The 22420-nt window shown below is 39.8% G+C and overlaps 1 protein-coding gene across 3 annotated transcripts in view; it reads right to left on the bottom strand.

Annotated features, from left to right (window-relative positions):
• MLLT3 (MLLT3 super elongation complex subunit) overlaps positions 1-22420 on the bottom strand; it is a 136788-nt gene that overhangs the window by 54622 nt on the left and 59746 nt on the right. For 2 of the 3 annotated variants that reach the window (XM_069777483.1, XM_069777481.1), the window contains exons 3-4: positions 11227-11309; positions 7052-7195 (exon numbers count right to left, since the gene is read on the bottom strand). In XM_069777483.1, the coding sequence (XP_069633584.1) occupies positions 7052-7195; positions 11227-11309 (227 nt within the window). The remainder of the gene's footprint in view (positions 1-7051; positions 7196-11226; positions 11310-22420) is intronic. The other variant, XM_069777482.1, reaches the window with a different exon arrangement.

The raw sequence follows: 22420 nt of genomic DNA on the forward strand, positions 1-22420 counted from the left end.
CAGCTGTTGAGCTTGTATTTAAAACCTTTGTCTACCACTTGCTTCAAATAAAAGACAGCTTCCTGAGAAAGGGCAAAAGAAAACTTATTTTTCCCCCGAAAAACAGTGGGTGGAAGAAATCCATTGGTATTGACATTATTGTAGGAATGATCCTACCTGCTTGATTAACCTGAAGTGACCAATCTCCATAATATCTGATCTGCAGGCACCTTCTAATGGCATTCCAATTGGCTACTCAAGACAATCGAGTGCTATGGAAAGAAAAGCTACCATGTATTTAATTTATGTAGTTCCATGCACTGCTGAACAAAGGAAGGGATCAGGGAACAACAACTGTGCACTACCTATTATCTTTATATAATCAGGAACCCTTTTCCACTATCCCTTTTCCAGCAATTTGGGAAAAATTATGAAATTGTAATACCTGTACGTAAACCTACTATCAACTGATTCAGAAGTCTCCTTACAAAAAACTGACCTGTCGAAGACAACACCTACCTACCAATATGTTTGGCAGCCTGGGGTACCCACATACCCAACAAGAACCACCCACTCTCAAAACACAAAACTTTGCTTTTCAGATTCCAGTACAGAAAGCATGAAGAACAGCCTCAAGATGTTCCACAGAAGCTGGTCTTCTCTTATTGCCTATTTCTATAAATGCACATCTTGCCACCCTTGATGCATAGGAGTCAGAGATCTACCACCCCACATAGATACTTACACAGTTAGAAACTGCACAAGCTGTCACAGTTGCTCCAGATCAACACAATCTCCTTATTAAAGCACATTAGAGCTTCTGCAGGGCAATGAACCACTACCAAAAACTGTTGTCTGTCTCCTACTTTTTCATTTTCCTGAATGAAAGGAGACCATCAAGAAAGCTGGAATAATCTTGCTTCAAACAGATCATGCCAAGCTACCTGTTGTAGTTTCATTTACTGAGCTGGTAATCTAAGAACACCTCCATACAGCAGACTCAGAACAGGTTGGTGAGCTTCCCCACAATGTGCTACGGAAAAATTCAAACAGTACTTTCAGTAGGAGCTATGAGAAATGTTAGAATTCCAGGAAAAATGAACCATTACTACATCATTTCTGCAGCCCTGCAGATGAACTATACTCATCGTGCATCAGTAGCAGACAAACAGACTTCTTTGTGTGGTCCTGGGCTGCCGCACCCCATATCATTTCACAGTGAAGAACAAGTTCATTCACCACTGAAAGCAGTAAAAGTAACAATGAAAAGCCAGTTATCCTGAACAACTGTTATTCATATCCAAACCGAAAAACTCACAAGGGAATAGAAAACCTTTTAGAAGTCTTTTAAGCTATTTGCTTGAAAGTTAAGTAATACATAGTTTAAGAAAATTCTATTACTTAATTATGAAAAGCACAAGATTAAAGATAATCCCTTCCCTAGAGCAGCATTATACCTAAGGTTGGCTCTGGGTAGAAGCCAACTATTCCAGCTGACACAGAAGAAATGCAAGGCACAAGGGAGAATAGAGAAAAGAGAGAAATCCCCATAATTTCATCTTCATTACATGGATTAGGAACATAAGTTTTAGAACTGGCATTATGCAGGCATCTCAAGTGACCGAAAAGACATTTCTCAACTGTTAAACAGTAAAACCACAAACATTTGAAAAACAACTCAAACAACAAAGCAGTGGGTTTTGGCAAAACCTGAATTTTTACCTTGATTTTTTTTTTTTCTAAAAATTGTATCCCCTCTCAGAATGATTCTTTCTCTCTCTTGACTCATTAATAGATCAACTGTCTTCAAGGAAAGAGTTGCCTCACTACAGAAGCGGAGCTGCTGTATCTCCAAACTAATTTTACAGAACGTAGACAAAAAGCGACACCAGTGTTGCTAAAAAGAATCATTACTACTCTAAAAGTGACCTATTCCTTGCATCCTCTAAATCTGAAACATCAAACTGTGTCATTAATAGCCATGTGCCTTTGTAATAATGTTATTAATTTTACTATTTTTATTCATAGTGGTAACTGCTCTTTAAGGGGCATCCATAAGACTTTCCTTTCATGAAAAACTCAACTATTAAATGTTGTCTGTGTACTCCTGGATTAAACAACTTTGAGTCTCATTCCAAAAAGGTGGGAGTATTACACAATACAAACATTTTTATTTGTATATTTGCAGATATGGGAGAGAGGACTATATTAAATCACTGTCTTGACATGTACTGAAAATAATTTTACTACTTTTTCCTGCAAGAATCAAAATTAAACTATTCATAATTCATATTCAGACAAGTGACACCTGAGCAAGTCTATGTTTCCAGAGGCAAAATTCCATTTAACTGTTAGGTAGCTGCCATTCAGCATCTTCAAAATTAATTTATTTTTAGTTGGCTCAATAAGCAGATTAGGTGTAATTTTCTATTTTTTCTTGAAATTGAAAAACATGCAAGCCAAAAAAGCAATAGAACCAGCACTACTGGCAACACAAAATACATCAACAGGGTCAGACCCTGCTTATAAATGGTTTTAGTGGGGTTCAACATTCAAAATCTACTTCAAATTTGAAGATTATTTTGACTATAATTTCCCTGTCAGCATCATTCCTCTTCCCACATCCATATGCAGGAATCACAGCGCCACCTCTTTTCCCTCAGGATCCTTCATGTTTAGAGGCTGAAACTAATCAGAAAAAGCAACTGGCAAATCTAGGAAGGAATGATCATGTAAGGATCAATGCTTACTTGTGTTTACTTGATGAAAACTTCAATCCTACTGTACCTACTCATGCACAATTTTGTGCTGTGTCTAGAGGATGAGCTCTGTAGGAGACTACAGGTATATAGTTCTGTCACTACCACTAGCTTGATAATTCGCTTGGTAAGAAATGGATTAAATAAAAGTCATCATCTGTACACAGGGTGTCTTTGGGGATTTCAAGCAACAGGCTGAATTATGGTATACGCTGCTAATTCACGAGTCATATCTGTATACATGTTAGCTTCACATCATTAGGTACTACACTGAGTAAATGGTGCAAAAAATTCTCAGTGGCATCATTTCCACAGCAAACTTTTCTAAAATAAATGTCATTTACAATACATATGCAAAGAGATGGAACATAAAAAATTACACTGAATGGTTCAATTGAATTTGCCCAGCATACTCTTGAAAATATTTCATTTCTTCTGTAAACATTTCTTTTTACATTTATGAGAACAAGGTCAACTGAAAGTAGGTAAATGGTAGAAACAGACTTGAGTGCAAGTAAATCTTTTCAGGGGGCGGGGGGAAGTTCAGTGTAGAAAATAAGTTTCTGAAGGTGGAAAACTTTGACAAAGAACTTTGCAAATTGGATATGGCCTTTGTAAGATTGAACCAAACATTCCTATTTACCTTCCTGACTACAGAAACACAATCTCTGAAGCCAAATCAAATCCTTCTTCTTGTAAGGGCCAAAAAAGTAATTCTCAGTTTGGAAGAGAAATTAGCAACTTGGTGACCTCCTACTAATAATGACTGACAGCACATTCATGCTTCAATTCTGGTGATAGCAAATAAAATGCTAAGATAGAAATATTCCACAGAGTTAATCTACATGACTGGCACCATCCTAAACGTCCTATTTGCCTTAACTAAAGTGGCCACAGCAGCACTGCAAAGCTGTGCCACAGTTGTGTTCTCACTTGTTTCATTACTCAGGATATCTGAATGTTACTCTTACGCTCTCCCAGTGAACTGCAGGATAACCAGTCAGACCTTTGGGCATATGAAAGATGGGATGCATATGGGGAAGGGTAACCATGAGAATGCACCAGCAGACTGCTAGCACTTCATTTTAAAACAATAATTAAAAAAAGGGGTTCTCAGCATGAAAGACAAAAGAATATTGACTGTAGCAAATATCCCTGACTAGTTCGCATCTGGGATGTGACAAGATGTATGTGTGAGGGAAAAGGGGAGTTGTGAGGATCCAAGTGATAATTCAAGAAATCTGCAGCAAGCAACGAACACATAGACAAGTCTATACTGAATATGGGAGCATGCAGGTGCCAGGTGAGCCTGCACCTTTCCCTTCAGAAGGGCATACTATTTGTAAAATACATATGTTTATGCAGATGAGAAAAAAAGAATCATGTTTAGTGGTTTATGTCAGTGGAATGACACATCCCATGACTTTTGCTTGGAGAAAAACTAATGAGAACTGAGTTTCAAGGTGCACAGAACTCAAGTGATTTACACCATTATTTAAAAAGCATGTAAGCAAGAGTCCTCCAGCTTAGAGTCTTTTCTTAAAGCTATCGCTCAGCATTTTACATTAAGATGGCACCTCAATCGTTTTGAAGGACATGAACTTCATTCTGCCCGACTTGTTGCCTGTCAAGGAAATCCATTGACTTGTTACTTTTACTTTTTTTGAAGACAGCCATAAGCTAGACATATTAATTGTTTTGTCTTACAGGTAAGTGCAAAACCCATCTCATGCTTACTTATCCTGTAAATGCTTTTCTCAGTCTAAAGCATGGAAGTCATAACTGAGTTAATGTTTCATGAATTCATTCAGTTGTCTATTCTACTTATACTTGGAAGCAAGAGCCAGCTTTCTAGGGCTTCTACAACAGTGACAAGAAAAGCCTGTGTACAGCATTTCATAAAAGTGTAACAGGTTCAATGCTAGGAGATGTAAGCCCTTCACAAAGACTTTTTTAGTAACAAGACAGACAGAATGCTATTACATCTTCTCTGCCAAGTTGATCAGACAAACTACTAGGTCAGAAACCCTACAGAGGGAAGAATGAAACACCAATAGCATCAAAAAAAGGGACCCATTTCTTGGAAAGAAATTGGAAAAATGGAGAAAAAAAAAGAAAAAAGGCAAGCAGACTGTAGACTGCTTCTGTAGACTCCAGAAGACAAAAGGCAACAACGCAAAGCATTTTAAGAATGACCATACTGATATATTCAGGGAAAGTATTTGATCAAAATACCCCACATTTCATTGTTTACAATTAGGCAACATTTTTGCTTTTGTTAACTTAAGAAACCTAAAACTAGAAGGCACAGAAAATGAGCAATAAGAAGAACATTTCCTATTTTTACCTTTTTAACCACCCCCATCAGCCCCCAAAGTCCCTGCTGGCATAATTTAGATTTATTACACTTGTGGGTAAAACTTGTCCATTGACAACTGACCTGATATGATTAATATTAAAGCAGTAGCTCATGAAGTTTCCCAGAATACAATCTTGATCTTTTATTTGCAAACACACTAAAGAGCCAACACATTGTCCAGACATGGATACCCTCTTGCACCTAACAAATGCAAACACAAAACACAGCTCAGGCTTCTATTTCAATACAACTATAGTTGTAACAGTTATTTTCTCCAGGAGGATAACAAGGTCTTTCAGACTATACCCACTACTTATTTTTGCTTTGTTTTCAAAGATCCTCTTCAGCAGACTAAATATTCTCACACTAGCTGCCTCCTCTTTCCACCCCAGACCCTACTACGGTCTAACTGTGCCAAATAGGGCTACCCATTTTTGTTACGACTGTTCAAAAACACAAAGATAAGCATTGGCATTTATATTAGTAGACCCACAATATGAAGGCTTGCTTAACATCTCTATCAGTGACCTGGAGGAAGAGACAGAACACACTCTTATTCATGAGGTTTGCGCATGACAATCAACTGGAGAAGGGAAGCAGTCAACACTCAAGAGCAGGGCTGCCACCAGGAGGGACCCAGGCAGTCTGGAGGAAACGGTTAACAACAGCCCCATGGAATACAATCAGGAAAAAATGCCAAATGCCAAGCCCTGTCCCAGCAAGGCAGAGCCCTGCAGCCATGAGGCTAGGGGCTGGGAAATGGCCCTGTGGGGCTGGCCCTGGAAGACAGCAAGCTGAGCCAGGGCCACCTGTGTGCCTGGGCAGCAACAAGGGCCAGCAGTGCCTACAGCCTTTTGAGCAGGTCACAGCCCTGAGAGCCAAGAGAGAGCAGGGACTGTACCCTCTGCTGGGTGCTGGTCAGACCCTGTCTGGATACTGCCTCTGGTTTGGGTTCCCAACACAGAAACACCACCAACAAAATGGGAGGTGAGAGGAGGCCACTGAGACAGTGGGGCTGGAGCCCTTGCCATGCGAGGAAGGACAGCTTTGGGGGCACCCAACAGCGTGCCTGGCACCAATGGGAGGGAATGGAGGAGATGCAGTCAGGCTCTTCACAGTGGCATGTGACAGGAGGGCAACAGGCAGCAGCACAAGCTGACAAATGAGAGGCTCAGGCTGGAGATAAGGAGAAGCCTTTTCCCCATGAAGACAGCCCAGCGAGGTTGGACCACCTTCAGCCAGGGGAGGTTTCACACTCAAGCAAGGAGGGGTGAAGTCCTGAGCAGCCTGGTCTGACCCCATGGCTGAGCCACAAACGGTCCCTGCCAGCATGAATGATTCTGCCATCGTGTGAAACACAGCAGAACAGTTTCCACTAATCAACAAAGTGTAAATGTAAAGGTTTGGCCCTCTCCTTCCTCCAAATGGGCAACATTGCTTTGGGCTTTTTCATATCAATTATTTCTACCAACACGTAAAGAAATCTTGGTAAATTTTGTGGTTCAGACTGTGTAACATATAATATATAAATTTAAGTAGGTTTATTTATACTTAGAGTTTCTAACTTGTTCTACCTTATAACTAGAACCATTTCTCTTGAAGTGAGAGACATTTTATTTACTTATTACTTCCTCCCATCACAGTAGCCCTCCTGTACTTCATCTCTGGAAAATCAACAAGCAACACTTCATGTGAAAGGTCCAAGTTCTGCTTTTGCAGAAGTAAACATGAATTGCTTGGTTGTGAAGACAGATAGCTAATCATGTAGGCACATGCTCCTTTGCTCACCCATTCCACTTAAAGACAACAAGCACTGAGCTCTTATATGAAGTTAATCACAAAAACACTTCACTTAGTTTCACTGTCAGGTCAAGTTTTATTATACTAATCATGCACCAGCAATAAGCAGCAACATCTTTATTGTGATGGCTTTTGACATGGGTGCAGGACTCACCCCTCCTGCCTTTAGCAGCTTTCTTCTGAATTCCTCTGTCGGGTTGTTGAATGTGAGCTTTTCACAGCGGAGGTGATTTACAGGTGGGTGGCCTTCAAGGTGCAGGAATAAGTCATAGTCAAATCGAACTTTCTTAGGTTCTTCCTGAGGGTTGAAAATAACCAGATAGAAACATCTAGCACCAAAACTAACTAAGTTGAAAACAAGGGCTACATAAAGACTGTCAATTAAAATGAAAATTATGTCATTTTTAACCATTCCCTGTGTTCTCGGATACATGATGGAATTTACCAAGCGTCAGCCGAGCTACAGTAAATCAGAGAAGCTCCTATTAGCCGATGAAAACACATGGTAAAATGCATGAACCCCATGAACTTCAAGCTGTCCTGACAAGGCTTAATTGAAAGTGTTATGTCATGTTTGGCACAGGCTACAGACATACGCATAGACAAGTATCATGATTCAGCTGACACAAGGTAACTCAGTCACCAACACAATCACACTTCTGAGCTCTAGATAGTACTGAAGACACTGCAGTAAGTTTTGAATGCAAATTCCTCCACTGAAGCCAAACACTACTGTTTTCTTCACAAAGTTGTAGAAAGGGGTAAGAATGAAACCACTGCAGCCAACTATATTTATCTCCTATGGATAGAGTCTGCTCATTTATTAATGAAACTTCATTGCCTTGAACAAGTGTGGCCAGCTAGATTTCAAGTGTTCTACCACAGCTTCCAAGTGATTAAAATTCTCTGCCAGTGCAGTGAAAAAATGAAACTGAATGTTCCCTGTACCAATATGGAGAGAGAAAAAACAGGAAAGGCAAATTTATCTTGGAAGCATTTTTTCAAGGACTTGTCTCAATAGCTAACAACTACAGCCTGCTGCTACTGAATTTGGGAGGGAGGTTTGTTTGTCATTTCCCTAATTCTTTAAAGCTTAGAATATTTTCCATCGGGGTGAAATGCCTATTAGATTTTCTAGCAATTTCTACCTGAGAAAGCCTCAGCTGAAAAAGGACACTAGTGGCATTGAATAGACAGACTTCAATTTATAACACCAGAGAAAAGATACTAATTATAATTTGTGTTATATATTTACACAGTCCCTTCTAGAAACTGTATATGTTAGGTGCTCTTTTAAGGCAGTATTAAGTAGCCCTTTCTCCAAAGGTCCTGATGTGCAACAGAAGCCACCAAACCAATGTCAGTCTTAAGGCAGAACACAAGTAAAAGGCCACATTCAGGAAAAGCTTTAGTAAAAAGGGAACCATGAGGGAAGAAGAGGAAGAGTTACAGCAAAATCTTAGCACATATCCAACACTGCATGTAATCAGAATGTGTGCTCTGTTCCGTGACAGATGCTTAAAAAAAATCACATTAAAAAATGTTTCATTTTGATTTAGGATTCCAAAGATGTGAAAAACAGAAAGCATAGAAACGTCAGTTATTCTAAAAGTTAAATCAGAGGTTTCAAACACAGCCAAGGGACATCCTTATTGTCCCACCTCTAGACTTGGAGCAGAGACAACAGAAGGGGACCTGAAATAAAAGGCCTGCAGTAGTCTGTTTCCGAGGACAGAATAGAGTAGTTCCCTTAGATGAACTATTTTCTTGACAGACCATTTTCAAAGGTAACCACGGATGAAGATATTTCTTACTGATAGAAATATTAGCACATGCTTTTCTTGTGGAAAAAAAATGGAAGTGTTTTACTCCCCGGTCTGCTTAGAAAACTGTGACATTGCTACAGGCTAACAGTTGGTACCAGCAACGTTGCCATACAAGCAAAGTTATAAGAAGTTATAAATGGGAGTCTGAAAAGAATTCTGTGGAAAGTTAGATGAACATAACCAGTGATTTCAAACCAGACTTTTACTACACAAAGGACTTCCCATACCACTGCCATTATTTCAAATCGGTGTGACAGTAAAGGCAGAATATACTGCAGTTTATGAGCCTTATCCTAAATGGACTGCATTTTCCAGAGTAAAAGTCTTCTGACCTAAAAGCATTTTTTCAAAGACTTAGTCTCAAAGGCTAACAACTATAGCCTGCTGCTGCTGAATTGGGGGGGGGGTGGGGGTGGGGAGGGTTAGTCTGTCATTTCCTTAATTCTTTAAAGCTTGGAATATTTTCTGCTGGGGTGAAATGCCTGTTAGATTTTCCACCAATTTCTGCTTAGTCCTGGGAACAGGCGCTCTTTAATTCTCCATGGTCCAGGTGGCTTCCTGTACCCATGCCTCCTCTATTCATTAGGGTACTTTCTGAACCAGAAATTGAAAAGTTGTCTACCTTGAATAACTGATGATGGTCTGTCTCCTCTTCCTCCTTCTGTCTATCTCCTCTTTTTCTGTACTGGAATACCTGTGAAATGACTTAGGGGAGGAAGAGTAGCTGTGCCAGGAGAAAGCAGTAATTTGCCTCAGGAATGCCCGCTCAATTTTTGTGCCACTTATCCTTTGTACTGTACTGACCCCAGGGAAGGGCATGCTGCTGCAGCTATGTGAACAGCTAGCTGACTCACAGTCCAACTGCTGCTTGTTGTATTCCATGACACCAAAATAGGGGTGAGGGATGTTTGCAAACTTCCTAATTCCACATGCTGCTTGAGGGTGAGGTGAGTTGTAATCACTGCTGCCCTCTTGATCTCAAGTCTAAGCCACAACTCCTGCTGGAGAAATCCTGAGATTTGCAGGTCTCCACAGTCAAAGGCAGCCAAAAGTCTGAGTGGAAAACAAAAAAACAAATGTCGGGCAGGAAGCTTTCTGCCGAGATGCTTCAATGATTGTCTCACTCTTTTGACTTTGCCCAGTTTTGGGATGAGCTCTTAACAGAGTTACAGAGAATGGGCTGCTTTTCATTAGATTTCCTGAATGAATCAAAACCACTTCCCTAAGGGAGACAGAGCTAAAAAGCATACCAAAAAAAGCCAGTCAACTCACTGCAGCAGCTCTGTTTCCTTTTCCAACAGCACACAGGGTAGACTAAACACTGCTCTTCACAGATTGATACAGGGAACATTTCAGAATTACCTGTTCGAAACCTACAACTTACAAAGTGCCTGAGCAGAATTATCCACACCTCACACCTTGACAGAGCTTTCTGTGAAAGACAAAAGAGTACTGGAATATCTACCTGAAAGCATACACAGCTAACAGAGTTGTACTCTAACACAAATTTTAAGTGACAAGTGTACCAGCAAAAGTCTTTTACTAAGCATTTCTATTTTCTTTTGGTTTTAGTTTTTCACCAAGCATTCAACACATTGAAGATGTAACACTGACTTGATTAAAATAATTATGTTAAACTACATCTTGGTATAAAAACCAAACACACAGGTATCTTGGAAGTGCATACAAAGTATAATAGCAGCTTCATGGAGGCACATGACATACAAAAGGAACCTAAAATATTGCAGTTAAGGTACTGCATATTAAACCTTGCAAGCATTTTGCTCTTTAATTCCACACCCAAATCCAATTCTTTTTATCTGAATGACTTACTAGTAATACAGACCCTGTTACGTACATTAAAAGAAATCTCTGTATTTGCTATGTAAAACACCCACAGTAAGTGCAGCATTTACTTAGATTCAGAGTTTGAGATACCACAATAATGCAAGCTTTGTAGAACACCACTGGGTTTGTTTTTAAACTGTGCTCCCTCGTACTGTTGAGTCGAGTAGAATCAATGTTCACAGGCAGTCTAAAAGAATTTTTTTTTAAACTGAGGATGCGGGATTCAAAAAAAAAAAGACTATTTTGAAAGATCAAAAACTGAACAAATTAAAAATATTGGCCATACTAACACAGAACAATGAGTTCGTTATGAAATAAACATAAGATTGGTTCCTTTCTTAAAGTTTAAGTGGCTCTTGAACTTCCTTAAGCATTATTTAAAGTCTGTCCACTTCTGAGTAGGGCTAGTAATTCTTCCGAATAGTTACATTCAACTTCTTAATTTTATTAGGTAATCCTAATTTCAGAGAGTTATGTAGTAAACACAATTATGCATTTCTAAAAGTTACAGTGACTTTGAGTTGAGGAACAGCACTGACAAAGATAGCTTTAAACCTTATTTTTAACTGAGTTTACAAATTAAACTGTAAATCTTTAAAAAAACTGACTTCCACATGATTTTTTTTTTTTTAAGGAAAAGTATGTGATTCCATACCTTGTTTTTGAAGTAAACCTCAATTGGTAAAATGAAACCAGCATACCCGGATTCTTCAACTTTGTAGGGTGGATCCTTGCACACTGAAGCAAAGAAAAAAACATGTATTTAACACAAAAAAGGACTATTTTAAATGCAAAAGCAAGACACATGCACAAATAATCTGGGGCAATAGTTCCATGGCAGCACCATTCATTACAAAACTGCACACACACAGTAGGACATATCCGTGCACAACTCAACGTGAATTTTGCAAGCAAATCATTCCTGCCCATATATAACATATAGTTTAGGGAAAGCAATTTTTTTTTTTTTTCCTTTTTCAATCCTTTCAGACTGCTAAAGCAGAACCACCAGGGACTTCAACACCAGGTGGACCCACTGAATATCCACAAGGGCTACATAAGCACTGGAGCCAAGGCTTGTTCTGGGCATGAAAAATATATAGGATTCCACCCTGAGGAAGTTAAACTTGTAGAGGGCAGAAGAACTGGTAGAATTCATGTATTCATAACCTAATACTAATAAAATCCTAATTCTAATAAATGTAATTTAAAATAAATTAATTAAATTAGAACTAATGCTAATAAAAGTGAAATCTGTATTACTGGGGGAAGAGGGAACACAACACAACATTCCAGTACATAGTGGAGATCCTCAGGAAGGTTAACTATTGTATTATGTTAAAACAGCATCCACATTTACCCTGCAGGATTCAGACTTCTTCAACATGACAGTGAGTATTACTAGCTGAAATATACAATCTCTTCCTTCAAGTTTTCATTTTAATTCAAGAGCTTTTAGTTACATGAAATCCCCATAGTATTGAACATGTGCTCTCTGAAGAAAGTGGCACTAGCCTGTCAACTCCAGACAGTGACGAAAAGCAGTTTGTTACAGAACTTGGAACAGAAGCTACCTCTTTCTTCTCCTGTTTAGCTGTGTGACAACCTCATTACAGAATTCATACCCACATAACACATAGGCACAAAGGTAGGCTGAGCTTGAGAAACCATGCATCTCCTGCAGCTTCAGCTCAGATGCTGCCAAATCCTGCACTGATATGTATGACAACTCATATATGCACTACCATCTCCATGACATCACAGCACAGTGACAGTTTCTCTACTGTAGACTGATAGAATGATGCAATTCATACACAAAGGGTTGACTTCTTCAGAAACATTTACTCAAGCCCTATCAACCTTGCTGACTGAAAAGAAAATTCAAACTCCCAGATGGATCATCATTTGCAAAGATGTATGCTCTTTTCAGAATTGCCTGGTACCTGTTCACTGCACTGTATCAGGTGCAACTTAAACTATACTTTACAAAAAGTGTGTCTTGCAATCAACTATGCTGGGCTTGAACACCAAAATTATTCTTTTTAGCGAGCACCACAGATGGGCACTTACCACCCTCTAGCATCCTGAAAACATGACAAGGCCCATTAGACACATCCAGGAATATAACGACTGCTTCATTCTTAATATACAATCACTTCGTCAGCTTTCTGAGGACACGCAAACGTGGTTAACACCCAAACAGATGAACACAGGAGAATTTTCTCCTACTACCTTGCTATTCTCGTCCTGCTCTACTAGCACCAAACCCACACAGGGACTTCAAGGATGAGGAAGATTCCAAGTCCTTGCTCACATGCTGCAGCTGGCTATCCCTACCCAGTTCACTTTGTGCAAACAATGGAAAGGGAAAAAGATTACAAAACCGGAGCAAGAATAATCTCTTTTCCAGACTCCTCTGCAACACTGTCCTCTTGCAGCTACAGAATTTAGTTTGTTTTTATTGGCAGGAAAAAGGAGGACCTATAGTTTATAAAGTGGGATTTGAAAGATTTTGAAGAAAAGTGTTACAATGATAGGTCATATGTGAGAGGTGGTTTCAGACATACAAAGCTTTTAAGTTGGAAACTGAGCGTTTTGTGCTAGAACGTCCCAGAAGTAATTTCACCTTATAGTGACATGTCTTCCCTGAATAGAGCTTACCAGTATTTGAAAAATGTAAATGTAATAGTCCTAGTTAAGCACAGTGACAGGTTACAGTAATACATACTGACCACTTCTTCAGTCAATGAAAAAAGGAGCCTTCCTGCTCCTTCTCTGCCTTCAGAAGACAACTTGAGGAGAAAGCCTTCCCAGTGTTATTTCAATGGCCATGCAGGGTTCAAAAGACTGAAATCCACTTATATAAAAACATGGAAGGATTATACAGCAGATATTTATCCAGATGGAAACATAGAAACTCCAGAAACTGTAATAATACATTAACTGTTAAAAGATATTTCAGGCTCCATTATGTGACAAGTCACAATTCCCCCCCTAATAAGTATCATGTCAACTTCTTCCTGACTACTTAATTGGTGCAGAAAACACTGTCAGCATAAATATTTTTCATTCTCTCCCTTAAATCTCTCTTCTTTGATTTACACAGCTGTTAGCCATGCTGAATAGTACCTTGTCAGAGTTTCACATTACAGCTTTGAAAACAAAGTCTGTTACACTTGCAAGCTTTGTTGAAACTTGGGTGACACATTACAAAACAATCACAAGGAAAGTACTTTGGGTGCCTTCCCAAACTGAAAGATGGGTTTTTAATAGAAAGAAAATTCTACAATCTTGTGAATTAAATCTTCGGGGGGGGGGGGAAGCAAGCAACTGAGCAAAGCTCCATGCTATTTCATACATGTAGACTGCACCTAAAATGTAAGCTATTACATTTTTCTCACCTTTCTTCTGGAAGCTACTACATGTACTGGCAGAAACAACACCTCTGCATGCTCTGAACCAGCACTCACTGGCATAAGCTTTTTGTTTGGTTGAACTGTCACAAGTAGTAATCAGGGCTGCAATGACATGTGTGTTTTAGCCAAACCAATAGGCAACCATCTTAGCAAGGTCTGTTGAGTGGAGAAGAGAGAAGTGGCAAGAGTTAGGTGAACCACAGAAAAAGTAAAGAGAAAAAAAGTAACAGGAGAGGGAAAAAAAACTTAAGTGGAGAAGAAGGAGAAACAAAAGCAAATTGCAAGTATAGACCAACAGAGCAAAAGCAACAAGAGAAACTAGGAAGGAGTGATTTTGAAGAAGGAAGCATCTGGAAACCCTAACACACTTCTCAAAGCTTGTTAAAAAAAGCAGCTACGCTAGACCAAGTAGATAGGCAGAAAACACTACCCTTCTACAGACAAACAAACAATTTCCTCCTCATCCAGAGGAACAGAGACATTTCCCCAATGACTTCTCTCCTCCGAAATAGCATCTACAAATGCATTTCAAGCACCAGATAAACAAAGCCTCTTGCACGTTATCCCTAAGATTAATGCTTTTGGTCAGGTTTTTTTCCTATGGAAACAGCTTGCATGATCACAATGAGTTTCCTTCCTCCCTCCGATATCTTTTGACTAGGCGGTCCAACTTCAAGACAACCTCTATGACAATTAAGGCCCTACAGATTCCTGAAGATCCAGTTAAAAATTAGTGCCTGCACTGAGAAGGCAGTTCCAGAGAACCTCTCCACTGAGATGCAGGGAGATGCAGCCAGGAGTATGCAGAATTGCAAACCAGTTATAACACAGTGTCTCTTCTCATGAGAAATGCAGGGCCAGGAAAAGAGAAGTAAAGAGAAAAGCAAAACTATGCAGATTTCTTTAGACCCACTGGCCACAGAATAAGCTGGGGTTTTTGTTGCCTGTGTAAAGCAAGATAAGGAATACATGATACTATACTGTTATCATCTCTTTGTCAGAAGGCAGGATCACTTCTCTTCTTCCAGAAACGAAAGCCTAAGATTAATCTCAGGTATTTGCAAATGCATTTGCTAAACACAGATAGAACAGCCCTCTAAAACAATTTTAGGTGCAATTTTGAAATAAAAGTAAGGAGTTTATGCAACACAATTACACAGTTGAAGTTCATCCCTTCTGTTCATCATGTTTCATTGTACTTTTGGGGTGAACATTGCGGTAACAAGTAGTAACATTGGTATTTTTTGAAGCCACAGAAGGGAACTTAGGTCAAACTATTAGCAAAGGCTGTTCAAATATTGCACAGGAGCTTAAACTTACATGAAACTAAAAGACTACACAAGCTGTTAAATGAGTGAGGGAAGAAGGGAAAGTGTAGAAGCTAAAGAAAGAAGGCTCAGGTCCTAAGACAAGAAGTAGTTCTCATAGGTGGAATGCCATTCTTTCATAATGTGGGGGAAGCCTACACATGTACACATATGTGCAACTGCAGAGGTACTGACTTCCAGTACTGTACACACTTCAGATGCTCCTCTACAGAATACTGTCACTTAAACTCCCTTGTAGGCACTCAGCTGCAATCCTAACTATATTACCAACACTCCACAAACAACAGGAATAGTCAGAAGCTCATTTTGACCAGCTTTCCCATACATGCAAGTGCAGTAATTTGCAGCTGATAAAAATTACTGAAATACTCCTCAAACAAAACATGGCTTCCAGAGACCAAATGCAAGATACCAATGTACATCTTTAAATGCAAGCTCAGTAACTACATTATCATTACTAATACACAATTTTATTAACAAGGATTTCTTCTCCATAAGATCTCAGTAAGTTTTGGTAAAATTGCATATTATACTCATTTTACATATAAGAAAGAAATGCGAGTGCTCAATTCCTATTCAAAGCACTCTACAACTAAATTCTTTTATAATGCCAGCATAATGAGTTACCCAAGATCACACACAACAAGCCAGGACAGGAATTTATGAGTTGAGGATTATCCGTCCCCTATTTGTCAGGGAGATATGCCTTCTCTACAGCTTACACAAATGCCTTAAATAATTTATCTCAAATGTTTTGCTTCTTTATTCCATAAGTGAAGCACTGCTTTTTCTTTTGTTGTGTTCACGCATGCACTCCCATATGTTGCATCAGACATTAACTGACACCTAAGGAAACAATGCACATCAAGCCATGATGATGCATTTTAGTAACAATGACCACACTGAGGCCTTTGGAGATAACAAAATTCTAGTAAGAGCTATCCTTTTAAAAAACTGTAACATGAGATACATTTGCCACACCAACACTGTTAAACACTTCATTGTGAACAGATTTTTCCTTTATTAAAAATGCAGTCAGAATGAGCAAGGAAAGGCTCCTTTTAGGCAGATGCTGACACAACAACATCAGGATGATGCAGAATAATGACTGTAACAACTCACATACATTTTGTGCACCCTGCAGGATACACCAACTGTGTCCTTAGAGGAAGTGAAGCATTCTGATAGTTCTCTGGTTTAATCATAACTTTTCTATACTGGTATTTTAGAGATTCTTGCCTATAATTACTCGTATTGGTCACTCTTCAGCCAATTTTTCCCTCTATTCATTTCTGTTTTCATTAAACGAAGTTTCATAACAAAGGGGTGGCATTCACTTTCAGAGGAAGGCAGATTGTGGTACCAAATCCCTCCTGCAGTAAGAAGTCAGCTTTAAACATTCAGCTATGATTTCTGTAACAGCTCTGACTCCGCTACTCAGTAGCTCACCTTCCCAGCGGGTGGGCTCCAATACTTGGAGTCTATACAAAAAGAGCCAGGAAGAGAATGGGTCCATTATGCCCTACCTTCATATTAATAGCCATTAATACCAACAAATTGCTAGGCAGGTCCAAACAAAAGCTAGCAAAAATTATAAGTTGACCATGGGTTAAACAGTGCCTCCTACACTAGGAATAAGGAGTTCCCATTTGCTTAACACTTTATGCTGACAAGTTATTTCATGAGACAGATACAACCCCAAAGTGAAAGCACAGAGGGCACTAAGAGAGAACCAAGACTGAGCTTTCAGCACTGCACTTACAATCACACTAAGTTCCCTGTCCCACATAATGAATGCCCAGATTCCCACCACTTCTAACAGCTGGATAGGATAGCAAGATAAAGCTTATAACCCCTTAAATAAAGTGAACCCTAACTAATTTTTGGAGTGGCATATTCCATATTAACATCTGTTCCCTGACCATTGGATAGCTTCTTCATCAAGATCAAACTAATACAGAAGACAGGAGGGCAGGGAAGGGGGGACAAAAACCTCCATCATGCCCAACAACGTTTTCCAAATCCAGGTCTTACTGGAATACTTAACTCAGCATGGGCCTTTAAGCATTGCTAAAAGACCAGCAGAGAGAGTAGTAAACACCCACTCACTCACAATCAAATTTCTTAACACTCCAAACAGAAATAGACTAACAAAGACAAGGTTTGGGTGTTTTGGGTTTTGTTTTCTTTTTTTTTTTGGGGGGGGGACGACCAGGACAGGACTGGTTGCTTTTTCTTTGTTTTTTCACACAGTCAAAAGGCCACATACACCCTCCTAACTCTTCCTCTTAGCGCACAAAGACATCAGTAAGCCTTAAACACACACTTTTGAGTTTCTGAATTACAGCACTGAGCTTCGTACATGCTGATTCAGGTGGAGCTACCTGCAGTTTCACATTTACAATACTGTCAATAAGTCAAAATGTGGTTTTCTGTAATTGAATGGTTTCTTTTGGGTTTGCATGGTGGGGTTTTGGTAGCAAGGGAGGGCCTGCAGGGGTGGCTCCTGTGAGAAGCTGCTAGAAGCTTCCGCGGCTCCAGGTCAGACCTGCCGCTGGCCCAGGCCGAGCCCATCAGCGACGGTGGTAGCGCCTCTGGGAGAACGGATTTAAGAGGGGGAACCTGCAGTGAGTGGGGGGATCGGAATGTGAGAGGAACCCCTCTGCAGACACCGAGGTCAGTGCGGAAGGAGGGGAGGAGGAGCAGGGGAGGAGGGGATGCCCCTGCAGCCCGTGGTGAGACGGCAGGCTGTGTCCCCCAGCCCACGGAGGGGAGCGGGGGAGCAGAGGCCCACCTGCAGCCTGGGGAGGATTCCACACTGGAGCAGAGGGATGCCCCTGAAGATGGCCATGACTCCAGGGGAAAGCCCACACTGGAGCAGTCTGTGCCTGAAGGACTGCAGCACACAGAAAGGGACCCACACTGGAGCAGTTCATGAAGAACTGCAGCCTGTGGGAAGGACCCATGTCAGAGAAGTTCATGGAGAACTGTCTCCTGTGGGAGGGACCCCACGCTGGAGCAGGGGAAGAGTGAGGAGTCCTCCCCCTGAGGAGGAAGGAGCGGCAGAGACAAGGTGTGAAGAACTGATCCCAGCCCCCATTCCCCATCCCCCTGCGCTGCTGGCAGAAGGAGGGAGAGAGAACCGGGAGTGGAGCTGAGCCGGAAAGGAGGGAGGGGTGGGGGGAAGGGGTTCCAAGATTTGGTTTTTACTTTTCACTATCCTTGTTTTTATTTCATTGGTAGTAAATTAAGCGATTTTCTTTTTTCCCCGAAGTTGAGTCTGGTTTTTGCCTGTGACCATAACTGGTGAGTGATCCCTCCCTCTCCTTGTCTCAGCTCACGAGCTTTTTTTTTTTTTATATTTTCTCCTCATAATCCCACTGGGGCAGGGAAGAGTGACCAAGCACCTTCATGGTGCTTTGTTGTCAGATGGGCTTAAACCATGACATGGTTTCTTATACTAAGTCTCAGGGCACATACACTACCTGTCCACAGTTCCTACAAACAATTGCAAACATGAAGGTGTAAATTGAACAAATCCAGGAATTCCTAATTTCAATTTTTTCTTGCAGCACACATATAATACCCCCTGGCATTTGAAAGTACAATCGCAAAGCATTTTGATGTAAACTGTTTGAGATTAGAAGGGGGACCTAAGGTATTCTCACTATTTTATAATGCTGTGCAAGCCCATTTAATGTATGCGTGCTGCATATGGGAAAGAACACATCTTCACTCATTAACTGCAAAGGAGAAAGCAATTTGTACTGCCAGAGGACAGGCAAGGGCTACCTTAACTTGGAAGTTTTCTCTTGTGTAAAGTTATACTCTTGAAATTCACAGAACTTATTTGTTCAGTATTTTTCAGCTTTGCTGAAATGGGAGAAGAGGGGGAAAGGATTTAAAAGCTCCACCTCACATGCCAGATTCTGGAGCAATACTGGCTGGCAGCAAGTCATCCACCAGACCTTGAAATGCCATATTAAACCATGTTTTCGCACCCTTTCCAGCACTTACAGCAGGAGGAGCACTTCTCTTGACTGCCCCACCATACACAGACATCAAAAGATCCTCAGGCACCTGCAAGCTTTCTAACTTCAGTACGTATCACAGTGCAGAAGCCCCTCCTCTTGACTCAAGGACACAGAAAGGTACTTAGCTATATTCCACACTGCCCACACAAGCAACAATCCTTACTGAGACATACAGAAGTTACTGGAGATGTCTAGGACCATTCATAGTTCATGCCTCCCATCCCTTCTGTCTGCTCCCTCAAGAGAGAAAAGAAAAAAGGGTATTTTTAAACTTAAGTTATTCCCACACTGCATTTCACCTTTTAATTCTCGGATGGTTTGGGTTTTTGTTTTTGTTTTTGTTTTTTTTTTCCCAACAGGAAGTGGTTCTCAAAAAAGACTGTTAAAATAAAAAAAAAAAAATTAAAAAAACCCAGATGTCAATGGATCCGAGTAAATGACTTCCAGAAAGCACCTGGTCTAGAAGTCTTCCATAGAAAAGCATGCCACTGAAGCAAAAGAAAAATGCTTCAACAGGAAAGATCCTTTACAACTGAACTGCAGCTAAGCCTGTCTGGATAATAATATAATAAACCAGACAATTATTTTTAGTGGAAAAGACTTTAGATATAACATTAAAAACTCTGACAAACATCAATTTGTCCTGTAGATAGCATTACTATTTTAGAAGTAATAAAAATTCCCAGTAATTGTGCATTAATGCATCTTCATATTTGTATAGAAAATACAGCTCTTGGGATTATCTCTTTTACTGAGGAAAACACGTCCCACAGTTGAAGGATTTGAAGTAATTTCTATCTCTGTTATTAACTATATACTTCTCCCTGCTCAATAAAAAAGACTTTGCATAGAGAATTGTCGTGGTTGAACCCTAGCCAGCAACTAAGCACCACGCAGCCGCTCACTCACTCCCCCCCCATCCAGTGGGATGGGGGAGAAAATCAGGAAAAGAAGTAAAACTCCTGGGTTGAGATAAGAACGATTTAATAGAACAGAAAAGAAGAAACTAATAATGATAACACTAATAAAATGACAACAGTAGTAATAAAAGGATTGAAATGTCCAAATGATGCGCAGGGCAATTGCTCACCACCCGCCGACCGACACCCAGCCAGTCCCCGAGCGGCAAATCCCTGCCCCCCCACTTCCCAGTTCCTAAACTAGATGGGACGTCACATGGTATGGAATACACTGTTGGCCAGTTTGGGTCAGGTGCCCTGGCTGGGCATGAGAAGCTAAAAAACCCTTGACTCTAGTCTAAACACTGCTGAGCAACAACTGAAAACATCAGTGTTATCAACATTCTTCACATACTGAACTCAAAACATAGCACTGTACCAGCTACTAGGAAGACAGTTAACTACATCCCAGCTGAAACCAGGACAAGAATATTTCTTCTTAACTCCCAGACAGACACTTGAGAAAGTCAAATAAATATCTACCTAGTTCTCTGTTTTAACTTCATTATGCTATGCAAAGATCAACTGAGAACAAATATTTTCAGAGCTATCAAAATTACTCTCTATTCCAGTGATGCCATACTTCTCAAACTTCTGTTGAACTGCAAGCCAAGGCTAAGAATTCTTCCGTCATAGATCTCAGTTCTTTTTGGTTATTTAACTCCATTAATGATCAAGTAAATGTAATTTCTTTTATTTGTAAGGTTTTTTATTCTATGGAACACATATGGTAACTTAGAAAAATATCACAACATTTCTCTTGTAATGAACAGCGTCACATGACATCTGTGTTTGCATCAGCCTTAAGAAGGTAAGTCTTCCCCTCTGGGAATGCTTAAAACGAGGAAACACTGGCTGCTGCCTAATGCTCAAAGTCAGTACGAATCTTTCCGCTGTACTAAGAGACAAGAGCTGAGAATCCATGTCTGTAATCCCATCTGGTAGAACTTCTGTGAAAATTCAGTAGCAAAGAACAAAATCTGCTACTGCACTCAGCATTCATCATTATGACTAGTCATCATAAATGTATCTGACTTTTTACATGACAATTAAAAAGAAACCCATAAGTATTCCAGTAGCAAAAGCAAGTGGATTTCTGAATGGCTAGAACAGCTCCTGAACTGCATCAGCACTCTCCAGCAAAAGCCAAGTAACAGAGAACTTTTCTTCACAGAAGACAAAATGAAGTATTTAAAACTAAGAAACTGAGATAGGAGATTAGGGCACATCTCCACGAAATTAGCATAATTCAGTTACTATTTACAATGAATACAGAGCTTCTATTTCAAACAATATTAAATAGGACCTAAGAGCAAGGCAGTAATTTGATGGAGTTAGCACATCTTCATTATTTATCTGTTGCAATAGCATTTTGCACGTAGAGAAACAATACCCATTACATACCTTTATTATCTTCTGAAGCCTACAGACAGACTGGTATATATTTTAACTTAGGTCAGCAGGAAACTGCTTTTTACAAAAGTATTTCAATATTATTGCAATATTTCTTTCTTCATATTTAATATACTGAAAAACATAATCAATTTTACCTCTATCATCTACCTGATAAGTTTTCCTGATGCTGTTACAGGCAGCTGCATATAAGATCATCAATGCTTGTCTACATTTCATAGCTATTTTAGCAATTAGACAGTGGGACTAAAAGAAGGAAAAGAAAAATACCTCTTCAAACACATTTTATTAATACCATTAATTAACAAAAGGGAAAATACAATAAAGTATGCTATCCTAATTTAAGGAGAACATTGACTTATAAATATGGTATGATCTTAAAACTATAGAAGGGCACCACTAAGGCAGGAACAATTATTTACATAGTGTGTTTACATGAATGTGCCTGCTTTTTCTGGCTTTCACTTAGCATTACTTCTGTAACAGACCAATATAAAGCTCTACAACCAAAACCACCCCAAAGTACAGAGATTTGAAGTCTGTGTGCAAACACATTTATAATGACTATGATGTATATGTATGCTGCAGGCATAAACACAGCGTAAGAGCTGTCTTTGCATGCAGGTAATGCAGATGTTGTATATGCTGGCATGCAGGTAATGACCACAACAGTTATACTATGCAGCTGTTTGACATTTT

This window comes from Haliaeetus albicilla, chromosome Z (assembly GCF_947461875.1).
Source record: "Haliaeetus albicilla chromosome Z, bHalAlb1.1, whole genome shotgun sequence".
In the NCBI taxonomy this organism is placed as follows: Eukaryota; Metazoa; Chordata; class Aves; order Accipitriformes; family Accipitridae; genus Haliaeetus; species Haliaeetus albicilla.